At 37.0% G+C, this 13316-nt stretch overlaps 1 protein-coding gene across 4 annotated transcripts in view; it reads left to right on the top strand.

Moving 5' to 3' along the window:
- WDR7 (WD repeat domain 7) overlaps window positions 1-13316 on the top strand; it is a 390653-nt gene that overhangs the window by 27883 nt on the left and 349454 nt on the right. For 3 of the 4 annotated variants that reach the window (XM_064379106.1, XM_012446433.2, XM_012446431.2), the window contains exon 2: window positions 7925-8096. In XM_064379106.1, coding sequence (XP_064235176.1) covers window positions 7938-8096 — 159 coding nt within the window. In that variant the 5' untranslated portion in view covers window positions 7925-7937. Of the gene's footprint in view, window positions 1-5386; window positions 5406-7924; window positions 8097-13316 lie in introns of those variants that run through there. The other variant, XM_012446432.2, reaches the window with a different exon arrangement.

Genomic DNA, 13316 nt, shown 5'->3' with positions numbered 1-13316 from the left:
AAACAAAAGAACTTGGTGTGGCTGGGCATGGTGGCTGATGCCTGTAATCCTAGCCCTTTGGGAGGCCGAGGCAGGTGGATCACCTGAGGTCAGGAGTTCAAGACCAGCCTAGCCAACATGGCGAAACCCCGTCTCTACTAAAAATACAAAAATTATCTGGGCCTGGTGATGGGTGGCCTTTAGTCCCAGCTACTCAGGAGGCTAAGGCAGAAGAATTCCTTGAACCTGGGAGGCGGAGGTTGCAGTGAGCCGAGATTGCACCACTGCACTCTAGCCTGGGTGACGAGTAAAACTCCATCTCAAAAAACAAACAACAAAAAAAGAAATTGGTGTATCTAGGCCAGTTTATTCCTTTATTTAACTGTATTATAATGGAAAATACAGTGATGATGCAAAAACAACAACAACAACAAACCAGGAATTTATGTTGAGAATTAGGACTTCTACTCAGCCCAGTCTCCTCCTCCTATTCTTCCTCTTAAAAGGCAGTCATTATTACTGTTTTTTGTTTGTTCATTATCATTCCAGAATTATTCGAAGTGTGTGTGTGTGTGTGTGTGTGTGTGTGTGTGTGTGTGTACCCACTATATGTTTTGGTGTTTGTTTTGTATCTCATACTGCAGTGTTCCATTGTAAAGCTTTATCATAATGTATTAACTAATCCCTGATTTGTGGATATCGAAGTTCTTTCCAGGTACCCTTTAAAAATTATAGAAATTTTCAAACATATAAAAATAGAAAGAACAGTATAATGAACAGTTTTGTACCAAAAAGGGCTTCGATATTGACTTTGACAGTTTGAGTTCCCTGGCGAGCAGACTTTGAGAGGGAGACTCAGGCTTCTTAGGGAGTGCTCTTAGGATCAACACCTAGGGAAAGGAAATAGCTTTGGCCCCACGTTAAAGTTGAATGGTGATGGATCTCAAAGGAGTCTCAATTGACCCTGGGGGAAGTTCTGAAGATGGGATGACCCTTCAGAGATATCTTGAATTGTGAGGGGGTCTGGCCTTTATATTTCCATATGGATCCATTACTAGATGTGGGCTGTCCCATGGGAAGGGTACAAGAGCTTGGACAAGACATCTCTCTTGGGCTGAGGCAGAGCTTAGTGGTGCTGACAACCTGGGCCTGTCTGCCGAGAGCTCTCTCAGCAGTTGGGTCCTTCTTTCCTGAAGGAAGATTTGGGCACATAGCATCCATCATATTTATGATACTATTCCATCTTCCTTCCTTCCAGCACCTCTTAGTCCATATTCTCTTCCCTCTCCCAAGAGCCACTGATCACAGACATCCTGTGATTTTATCTGTAAACACTGTAGTTCCATTTATCTTTTAATGAGTACTATGTTTTGGCAAAATCTTGATTAACCAGAATGCCTGGATAATGAAGCTTTCTGATAAATGGAATTTTGTGGTAAATGAAGACAATATAGGATAGTGAAAAGTGTTTCATTGGACCTAGGAGATCTGTGTTTGCCTCTGAGCTCTGAGATCAATTTGCTGTGTGATCTTGAGAGAGTTGCTAACAGACCTAAATATCCACCCAAATAAAACATCCCCAGGATGATAACAAGCTATGTTTCTCTCCATTCTAGACTGGGAAGCCAAGCTATTTTTTTTTTTCCAAATATAAAAGCTTTTCTTTTTTAAATGCTTAAATAAAAAAAATAAAAGCAAAACAGCAGGAGACAAAGCGTTATTTCATAAACTTTTGAAATGGCTTGGTTTGGCAAAGGCTCATTGCCTTTTTACCATTCATGTGGGACAATTTTTGTTGAGGTCTCCGGTATCATTTTATGAAAATACTTTCCGAGTTACAATTTCGAAGAGACCAGTTTATGCCTCTTTTCCTCTTTAGCGTCATTGCTCTCGCTTTCCTTCCTCCATCTCATCGTGCTTCCCTCCTACCTCTTTCTTTACCACCCAGTTTGGAAAACAATAGTCTTCTTGTCTGTGGCCTTATGTATTTCACCAATCCCCCCATGACTTATTTTTCTTCCTCTATAAAGTCTCCTATTTTTCTTTCAGTACTCTAATATTAGCTAAGCTTCTTATCACTGAGTATCCAGGCTCATTGCAGTGGCATCATATTTGGTTTCTCTGTCTGGAGTTGTTTCTCTGTGTTAATCCAACCTTCATACTATCTCAAAAAGTTTGAGCATATTGATTCTCTGTGTAGATATCTGCCTGTTGGACCTTAAGTCTCTTTACAATGTGGCCCAACTGAAGATCAGTGTGGAACCTTGTATTTTCTCTCATCCCCAATCCTAGAGTTAATAAATTATGGTTAAGCATAGAATACTTTATCTTCCATGTTGGAATCTAAATTTCTGATACTTCCCTGGGCATCAGTATTGTAATAATACCCATCCTTTACTTAGAAAGCTTTCAGTATTTAAAACTGCCTTTTTCTTTTCTTTTATCCTCAAAGTACCTCTGTGTGAAACTTGTATCAGAATCCATGTTGCATCCTGATCACCTTGGTGTGTTGAACACCAAGTCCTATCTCTTATATCTTTAAAGTAGCTCTCATATCAGTATTATTATTAGTAGTATTCTCACCATGAATACCCTTCATCATATATTTATTAAAGACGTCCTATGTGGCAGATACTGTGCTAAGCATCGTTTGATAGTGAGTACACAGAGTGTGCATCTTGTAACCAGGGAGACTGAAAGAGTAGTAGTGGAGACAGCCATGAACAGAGATGCCCCAGAAATAAGTAATGAGAGATCGTGATAAATTTAGGCACCACCCTTTCTCTCCTGCAGAACTTCAATAGCTTTGTTGCTCTTCAGCTCCTCAGTTTTATCCCTCTCTATTATATAACAGCTAGAGTGATCTTTCTGAAAAGCAGTGTCAGATTTACAACACTAATTTACCTGCTTCCCTTTGCTGTCAAATTAAAGTCCAAACTCTTTAAAATGTCTTACCAAGAAGCTCTTTATGATCTGATGTATGTTGGCTGTTGGTTGTTTTCTCGCCATTCTTTTTACTCTAAATGTCAGCCCTAGTGTTTACTGTTCAGAAAGAATTGAGATGGTATCTCTGGCCCTTTGAACGTGTGATTACCTGAGCCTATTGTAGTTAATTCCTTCTCATTCTATTTATCATTTCTTCTAGGAATCCTTCCTAGACCCATTGAAGTCTAGGTTAGGGAATCCATCTTTTGTGTTTTCATGTGTCTTGAGACTTCTCTCATGCTCTGTGGTAGTTGTTTACATGTATGTAAGCCCCATTGGATAGTTGAATTGTGTCTATTTTATTTATTGTTGTAATACCTACCATAGTATAGGCATGAACTAGAAACTTGAGAAATGCTGCTCTAAAATGTATACTGATTATTAGGAGATTGAAATTTAATTTGAAAGCCATTTTAGTTTTGGGCTGGAAGTTGGTAGTATTATTTCCAATAAAGTAATACAGAACGAAATTGCTGTATTTGCATTGTACAATTGTACAATTTGAATTGTGTTTGACAAGCATACACAGTAATACTTTTATATTGTGGCAGAAAGTCAATGAAAGGTATTAACCTGTTGGAAAGTCCAACCTTATTAAATATTAAGTGCTGGAAGAAACCTGTAGATATACAAGCAGAATGTGAAGAAGCAGCAGAATCTGTGGTTTTTTTTTTAATAATATTTACTGAGCATCTGCCATGTGCTAGGTGTTGTACTAGTTGCGTTACATATATGGACTCTTGATCTTTATGACATCTTTCTGAGAGGAAGAGAAAATTATTATACATCTTTTACAGATGTGGAAACTGAGACCTAGAGAGATAACTTTGTCAAGATCACATGGAGGGGTAAGAATTTGAATATAGGTCTTCTGATTGTAGGCCCACCATTCTTTCAGTTATTATTTTTGTTGCTCTTGTTGACTGGAGTGCAGTATTTTAAATTATTTCTATATAGAGTTGAGAAGTAGATGAAATTAGGGGAAATAAAGCAATACCTGAAATTAATCAAAAGAGATAACTGAAATTTTATCTCTAAGAACCCTGGTTCCTTATTGGATTTGTTGACTTAAAAATGATTCAATATTAATTTTAATAACTTGAGAAAACTAAGCCTCAAATAAGATGATATCATCAAAGACTGCATAATTAGTGCTAAAATGAGAAGTAGAATCTAGAACTGCTGATATTTGTTGACTCTAGAGCTTTATCTTTTAAACATTTTTATTGAATAAGCAGTCTAAATGTAATTTTAAGCTAGATTTTGACACAAATGTCAATGAAAACTCAATGTTCCTAGTATTATTTTGTTTTTAGAAGTGTCTACTCTAAGAACATATCTATTTGTAAGATCATGTTGAAATCTGAAAGATAGCATATGCCCTCAATGTATTAGTTGCAAAATATGAATATATTTTATATATATAAAATTTTGGAGAATTAGTAAGGTAATTTTATTTGAGAGTTTCTATTAAAGTCATTTTCATAACAGATTATTCTAGTCATTCATTCAGTCACTTTTGCTTTTAGCATTTTCCATAAAAATAGGAGTTTTTTTTAATCCCAATAAATCCTGTCCTGTGACTTGCTTACTTCCACTTTGTATAAATTTTTTTGGAACATATCTAACTTTTTTGCTACAATAGGAGATAATGTTGGGAACTTAAGTTAAGCATAGATTGTTAACTAATACATACACTGGTTGAATGCTGATGGCTGAAAAACTGCATGCTCTGGATTTACATTGCCCTTTTTTTTTCCCCTTAAAAACATTCCTTGGGTTGGCAGTTTAGTGTATCTTGGCTCATCCGTTCTTCATTTTAAAGAAATTTGAACTTAGATTCCTGTGATCTACCTAATGAAATGGCTAGGTTCTGGCTAATTTGCCCATTTTTTTTTGTTTTAGTCAGTTGCTTAGAACTAGGTTTATGTGGTTGCCAATTTGGTGGTAATCCTTCCTAGAAGTATTTGATTGTCATATACTATTCTATCATAAGCCATGTTATCGTCTATTTCACATTATTTTATTAGTGCTTCTGGTGGCTTTTCTAAAGTTTCATTTTTATTAGATTTTTAAGGTATTAGAAAAAAAAATGTTTTGGGGCATTTAGTACCCTATAGTCCGTAGTCCTGAATCTGTTTGCATTCTATTTAAGCCAGGCCGTACGTACTGAATACAAGTCGCCAAGTAGCTTAGAGAAATGGTGTTCTTTCCAGATCTCACCATGTAGTATTCAGTGCTTAGCACTTATTTACTTGAGAGAAATCTTCTTTGGTGATATAATTTATTTTTTAATTTAACTTAACTGATTTTTTTGAGGCAGAGTCTTACTCTGTCACCTAGGCTGGAGTGCGGTGGCATGATCTTGGCTTACTGCAACCTCTGCCTTGCAGGTTCAAGTGATTCTCCTGCCTCAGCCTCCCGAGTAGCTGGGATTACAGGTGAGTGCCACCACGCCTGGCTAGTTTTTATATTTTTAGTAGAGACAGGGTTTCACCATGTTGGCCAGGATGGTCTCAATCTCTTGACATCGTGATCTGCCCGACTTGGTATCCCAAAGTGCTAGGATTGATTACAGGCGTGAGCCACTGTGCCCGGCTGGTGATGTGAACTCCTTCCAGATTCTCTTTTTTTGAGAAAGTCATAGTTGGATATGTGATTCAGCCAGGAACATGCTATTCCAAATTGATTAAAATTGGTTATGTGCTTAGCTTTCTTTTCTTTTTCCTTTTTTTTTTTTTTTTTTTTGAGACAGGGTCTCACTCCGTCACCTAGGCTGGAGTGCAGTGGCACAATCTTGGCACACTGTAGCCTCTACCTCCCGGGCTCAGATGATTTTCCCACCTCAGTCTCCCAAGTAACTGGGACTACAGTAGTGCAGCTCTGCGCCTGGCTAATTTTTGTATTTTTTGTAGAGATGGCTGGTCTTGATCCCCTGAGCTCAAGCAATCTGCCCATCTCTACCTCCCCTCCTGCTTGGATTACAGGCATGCACCACCAAACCCAGCCTAGTTTTATTTTTGAATGTCAGTTAGGAATATGGAAATAATTGTTAGTGTCATGGTAATTTATGAAGCTGTCATGACACAAATAGGGTTTTACTAATAAGAAGTGGACTTCTGATTTTTTCTTTAAATGTATACCCTTGTAACAAAAAAGATAAAGTTTTGGGGGAAGCAAACTGTTGAAAACTATTGCTTCTAACAAAAAATAAAAGATGTAATATAAATTGTTTTTAGTAAACATTCCAGTGTCATTCAGTTTTTTACTTGCCTCAGTTTATAATTTGTTTCTTTTTTTTTGAGACGGGGTCTCACTCTGTTGCCCAGTCTGGAATGCGGTGGTGTGATCTCCGCTCACAGCAACCTCTGCCTCCTGGGTTCAAGCGAGTCTCCTGCTTCAGCCTCCTGAGTAGCTGGGATTTTAGGCATGCACCACCATGCCCATCTAATTTTTATATTTTTACTAGAGATGGGGTTTCACCCTGTTGGCCAGGCTGGTCTTGAACTCTTGAACTCAAGGGATCTGCCAACCTTGGCCTCCCAACTTTTGGTCCACTGTACCTGGCCATTGCCTTATTTTATCTTTAAAGATTATACCTTTTGATTGGCCATCTGTCAGGCTATAGGTGACCCCTAGTGTCTAATGAGATCTAGCACGGTCCTCTCTTCTATGCAGCTTTCTTTGACTGTTCCAGTCTCTTTTTTTAACTTCTCTGAACTTCTGTTTTCTAGGTCTTTAACCACAGTTTTTAATACCTAAATATTATTTTGCCAATTAGATTTTAATTTTGTTATATTAAGGAATACTTTTTTCTATTAGTGCTCACCTGCAAGAGGTGCACTCCAGTATGTTCTGATTAATTGATTAGCGTCTCAAATTTAAATCCCTCAACCAGAAACTACATTTTTTTTTTTCCTGTAATGGAGAAATGAGTTTACAAAGACATTCTTTTCTTCCCTCAAGGTTCAGAGTTTACAATAAAAGACTCACGACCTTCAGGCATAACAGGTTTGGAGTAAATTTGGTTGAATGAGTTTCTCACTGGACAAAATTTTAAAAATGTTTATCACAGTGTGAAACAGGACTGAGTTTTTTCTTGGGCATTGGTATTTATTACTGGTTTGGAGACCTCATGTGTCATCAGTAGCCTAGCAGTGTGAGAAAGACCGCAGGTTCTGAAGTCAGGCTTCCTGGGTTCTGAAGTCAGGCTTCCTGGGTTCTGATCTGGGCTCTATCGCTCGTCACTTTGTGCCTCAGTACCTTTGTCTCTGAAAAAGGAATGACAATAGTGTTTTTCTCCTGATTTATTGTAAGGATTAATTGAGTTTATATACGTACTTATATTCATACACACACATACAATGTTCAGAAGAATTTACGGGACTTAGAAAGTTCTTCATAATTGTTGTCTAGTGGTGGTGGTATAGTAGAGTTGGTGTGTACCAGACATTCTGAGAACAGTTTGGCCTGTTTTTTTTTAATGGAGGCATACAACTTGGGATCTGAAGGTCCGATTTGTATTTGAGTTTTATGACTTGCTAGTTCTGTGTTCTAGAGCAGGTAATGTTTATGCCTCAGTTTCTAGTCTGCCAACCTCTAAAGGCTGTTGTGAGAATCAAAATGAAATAGTATACATTAAGGTGCTTTATAAACTGTGAAGTCCTAGATGAATATGAGGTACTGAAGTCACTAGCCTTTCATGAAATTTTAAAAACTGTGAATGCCTACATGTTATTCCTTTCTTTCCACAGGTGTTGATTGTGTATTATTTTGTAAGCATCTGAATCTAGAGTAGTTATGATAAACTAGTTATTTTTTTGAAAATAATATTTAAGTAACTGCAATTTACTCCCAGGACTATATGATTATTTTCAAATTGTTGGTTTTATAACAAAAATGTGTAACATGTTTTCGAGAGAAATATTTTAATATCTGACAATTTTTGTAACATTTTCAGGTTTGAAAACATAATGGCAGGAAACAGCCTTGTTCTGCCCATTGTTCTTTGGGGTCGAAAAGCACCCACACATTGCATCTCTGCAGTACTTTTAACAGATGATGGGGCCACAGTCGTAACAGGATGCCATGATGGACAAATATGTCTCTGGGATCTTTCAGTAGAACTGGAAGTGAGTATTTAAAATGCCTATTGCACATTTTAGATATAAAAATCTGCTCATTAGAAGATAACATAGTCCCTGAATGATGCTTTTGGGTCCACAGTACATTTTCTGAAAAATGTGTTTTGACTAAAACTAGTAGTATACAGATTCATTATTTACTGGGGGTAAATAAAATAAAAAGTAAATCAGAGTTTACTTCTGAGGGCTTTCGGCCATTTTCAAATGTAATATCTACCTTAAGTGACTTACTATTTGTTACATTTTAGATTTTTCAAAAGATTATGACCCATACTAAAAGAGGTTTTCCAAATAGGCTGTAGAAAATTTAAAATGCTTAAACCTTCTATGGGAAATGCTTTGAAGAGGGCAAAACTTTTTACAAAGTGTAAGTTTTGTTGTATTGATTTTTGAAATGACTGTGCCTTTATTGTCATTCCTTAATGTTATGGAGTGCTCAGTGTGCTCTGCTTCCAGGCCTTTCAGTGGACACAGCTAGGAAAATAGGAGTTGGGGACACACACACACACGCACACACACACACACACATTCACACTGATACCTTTAATTCCAACATAACACCACAGCGTTTATCCTACTTTTCTCCTTTCCTTATTTGTAACTCCTTTCTCTGAAACTCTGAATTTTTTGTAAAAGGGAACAGAGAAAATGGAGTGGTAGCTGGTATGAAAGGTGAGGTCAAGAAAGGTGATTTTTAAAATTACTTTTTTTTGGAAAACAACCTTATTGAGATATAATTCACATACCACACAGTTAATCTGTTTCAAACGTACATTTTGATGTTTCTTAGTATGTTCATAAAGTTGTTCAGCCATTACGAAGGTGAATTTTAGAACATTTTCATCACCTGCAAAACAAACCCAGTACTCTTTACATGTCACTCCTGGGCCAGGCATGGTGACTCACACCTGTAATCCCAGCACTTTGGGAGGCTAATGTGGATAGATTGCTTGAGTCCAGGAGTTTGACACCAGCCTGGACAACATGGCGAAACCCCATTTCCAGTGAAAATACAAAAAACTAACTGGGTGTGGTAGCGCATGCCTGTAGTCCCAGCTACTCCAGAGACTGAGGTGGAAAAATCACCTGAACCCAGGAGGTCGAGGCTACTCGCACCACTGCATTCCAGCCTGGGCAATGGGAGTGAAACGCAGTTTCCAAAAAAAAAAAAAAAAAAAAATCACTCCCAATACTCATTCCACCTTGGCCACCACTAATCTACTTTCTGTCACTAACGTCCTGCTTGTTCTGGACATCTAATATGAATGGAATCATATAAATATATGTTTTTTTGGAACTTGTTTTTATCATGTAGCATAATGTTTTCAAGGTTCACCTATGTTGTAGCATGTATCAATACTTCATTTCTTTTTATGGCCAAATGACTTTTCATTTTATAAGTATACCACACTTTGTTCATTTGACAGTGGACGAACATTTGGGTTGTTTCTATTTTTGGCCTCTATGAGTCATGCTGCTATGAATATTACACATTTGTGTATGAGTTTTTGTGTGGACACATGTTTTCAGTGCACCTAGGTATACACCTGAGCATGGAATTGCTGATCATGTGGTAGGTAACTCTATGTTTATTTAAGGAACTGCCAGACTGTTTCCAAAGTAACTACATGATTTTGCATTCCCATCAGCAGTGCATGAGGGTTCCAGGTTTTCCACATCCTTGTCAATCAATAGCTGTTATCTTTTGATTCTAGCCCTAATTGTGTGTGTGAAGTGGTACCTCACCGTGGTTTTGGTTTGAATTTACCTGAGGGCTAATGATGTCAAGCTTCTTTTCATGTTCTCATTGGCCATTTGTATATCTTCTCTGGCAAACTGTTTGTTCAGAATCTTTGCCCATTAAAAATATTTTTAACTTAAAATTTTATTTTTGCCCATTTTAAAATTGGGTTATTTTTCTTTTTATTATTGAATCAGAAAAATTACTCATATTCTAGATCCAAATTCCTTAAAAGATAGAAGATTTACAGTTATTCTCTCCCATTTTATGGGTTGTTTTTTCACTTTCTTGATTGTGTCCTTTGAAGCAAAAACTATTTTAAGTTTGATAAAGTTCAGTTTATCTCTTTTTCCTTTGTTTGCTTATGTTTTTGTTGTCTCACCTAGGAAACCATTGCTAAATCTAAGGTCATGAAGATTTATCCCTGTGTTTTTCTCCTATGAATTTTATATAATAGTTTTACCTCTTACATTTAGGTCTTCCATACATATTAATTAATTTTTCTGTGGTGTGAGAGAAGGGTTTGACTTCATTCCTTTGCATGTGACTATCAATTTATCCTAGCACTATCTGTCAGAATGACTACTTGCTCTCCCTTGAATGTTATTGGTTCTCTTATGAAAAATCAATTGACCATAAATGCCATGGGTTTATATCTGGACTCTCAATTTTATTTTGTGGTTCTATATATCTGTTCTTATCCATATCCTCTATGTGTCTGTACTCACTGTCCTAATAACTGTTGTTTTATATATCCACTATCTTAATTACTGTTGTTTCATATTAAGTTTTGGAAGTCCAGATCTCTTCTTTTTCAAGATTGTTTTGATGGGGTCCTTTGAATTTCCATATGGATTTTAGAATCAGCTTGTCAGTTTCTACAAAGAAGCCAGTTGGGATTTTAATAGAGAGTATGTTGACTTAGTAGATCAATTTGGAGAGTATCACCATTTTAACAGTATCAAGTTTTCTGACCCATGAATATTGAATGCCTTTCCATGTATTTAGATCTTTAGTTTTTTTCAGTGCTACTTTGTAGTTTTCAGAATATAAGGTTTGTATTACTTTTATAAAATTTATGTCTAAGGATTTTAGTTTTTTGAATCTATTAGATATGGAATTGTTCAATTTATTTTATTTTCAGATTTTTCTTTTTTTTTCAAGTTTAATTTTGTTTATTTCAAAACAATATGTACACAATAAATATGTATTAGGTTGGTGCAAAAGTAATTGTGGTTTTTTTTTTTTAAATCCATATAATTTTTTTTTATTGCATTTTAGGTTTTGGGGTACATGTGAAGAACATGCAAGATTGTTGCATAGGTACACACATGGCAGTGTGATTTGCTGCCTTCCTCCCCATCACCTATATCTGGCATTTCTCCCCATGCTATCTCTCCCCAACTCCCCACCCACTGCTGTCCCTCCCCTATTTCCCCCCAACAGACCCCAGTGTGTGATGCTCCCCTCCCTGTGTCCATGTGTTCTCATTGTTCAACACCCACGTATGAGTGAGAACATGCAGTGTTTGATTTTCTGTTCTTGTGTCAGTTTGCTGAGAATGATGGTTTCCAGTTTCATCCATGTCCCTACAAAGGACATGAACTCATTGTTTTTGATGGCTGCATAATATTCCATGGTGTATATGTGCCACATTTTCCCTGTCCAGTCTATCATCGATGGACATTTGGGTTGGTTCCAGGTCTTTTCTATTGTAAACAGTGCAGCAATGAACATTCGTGTGCATGTGTCCTTATAGTAGAACGATTTATAATCCTTTGGATATATACCCAGTAATGGGATTGCTGGGTCAAATGGAATTTCTATTTCTAGGTCCTTGAGGAATCGCCACACTGTCTTCCACAATGGTTGAACTAATTTACACTCCCACCAACAGTGTAAAAGTGTTCCTATTTCTCCACATCCTCTCCAGCATCTGTTGTCTCCAGATTTTTTAATGATCGCCATTCTAATTGGCGTGATATGGTATCTCAATGTAGTTTTGATTTGCATTTCTCTAATGACCAGTGATGAAGAGCATTTTTTCATATGTTTGTTGGCCTCATGTATGTCTTCTTCTATAAAGTGTATGTTCATATCCTTTGCCTACTTTTGAATGGGCTTGTTTGTTTTTTTCTTGTAAATCTGTTTTAGTTCTTTGTAGATTCTGGGTATCAGCCCTTTGTCAGATGGATAGATAGCACAAATTTTTTCCCATTCTGTTGGTTGCCGATTCACTCTAATGACTGTTTCTTTTGCCGTGCAGAAGCTGTGGAGTTTGATTAGGTCCCATTTGTCTATTTTGGCTTTTGTTGCCAATGCTTTTGGTGTTTTGGTCATGAAGTCCTTACCTATGCCTATGTCCTTGCCTTTGCCTAGATTTTCTTCTAGGGTTTTTATGGTGTTAGGTCTTATGTTTAAGTCTTTAATCCATCTGGAGTTAATTTTAGTGTAAGGTGTCAGGAAGGGGTCCGGTTTCTGCTTTCTGCACATGGCTAGCCAGTTTTTCCAACACCATTTATTAAACAGGGAATCCTTTCTCCATTGCTTGTTTTTGTCAGATTTGTCGAAGATCTGATGGTTGTAGATGTGTTGTGTTGCCTCCGAGGCCTCTGTTCTGTTCCATTGGTCTATATCTCTGTTTTGGTACCAATACCATGCTGTTTTGATTACTGTAGCCTTGTAGTATAGTTTGAAGTTCAGTAGTGTGATGCCTCCCACTTTGTTCTTTTTGCTTAGAATTGTCTTGTCTATGCCGGCTTTCTTTTTTTTCCATATGAAGTTTAAGGTGGTTTTTTCCAGTTCTGTGAAGAAGTTCATTGGTAGCTTGATGGGGATAGTGTTGAATCTGTAAATTACTTTGGGCAGTATGGCCATTTTCATGATATTGATTCTTCCTAACTATGAACATGGAATGTTTCTCCATCCGTTTGTGTCTTCTCTTATTTCATTGAGCAGTGGTTTGTAGTTCTCCTTGAAGAGGTCCTTTATGTTCCTTGTTAGTTGTATTTCTAGGTATTTTATTCTCTTTGTAGCAATTGTGAATGGCAGTTTGTTCTTGATTTGGCTCTCTTTAAGTCTGTTATTGATGTATAGGAATGCTTGTGATTTTTGCACGTTGATTTTGTATCCTGAGACTTTGCTGAAGTTTCTTATCAGTTTAAGGAGATTTTGGGCTGAGATGATGGGGTCCTCTAGATATACAATCATGTTGTCTGCAAATAGAGACAATTTGACTTCCTCCTTTCCTATTTGAATACCCTTCATTTCTTTTTCTTGCCTGATTGCTCTGGCTAGAACTTCCAATAGTATATTGAATAGGAGTGGTGAGAGAGGGCATCCTTGTCTAGTGCCGGATTTCAAAGGGAATGCTTCCACTTTTTGCCCATTCAATATGATATTGGCTGTTGGTTTGTCGTAAATAGCTTTTATTATTTTGAGATATGTTCCATCAATACCTAGTTTAT

Source organism: Aotus nancymaae, unplaced genomic scaffold (genome assembly GCF_030222135.1).
Source record: "Aotus nancymaae isolate 86718 unplaced genomic scaffold, 86718_ANA_hifiasm-v0.15.2.pri h1tg000020l, whole genome shotgun sequence".
Taxonomy (NCBI): Eukaryota; Metazoa; Chordata; class Mammalia; order Primates; family Aotidae; genus Aotus; species Aotus nancymaae.
Note: the sequence above shows the minus strand (reverse complement) of the source record. Positions and strands in the feature narration are given on the sequence as shown.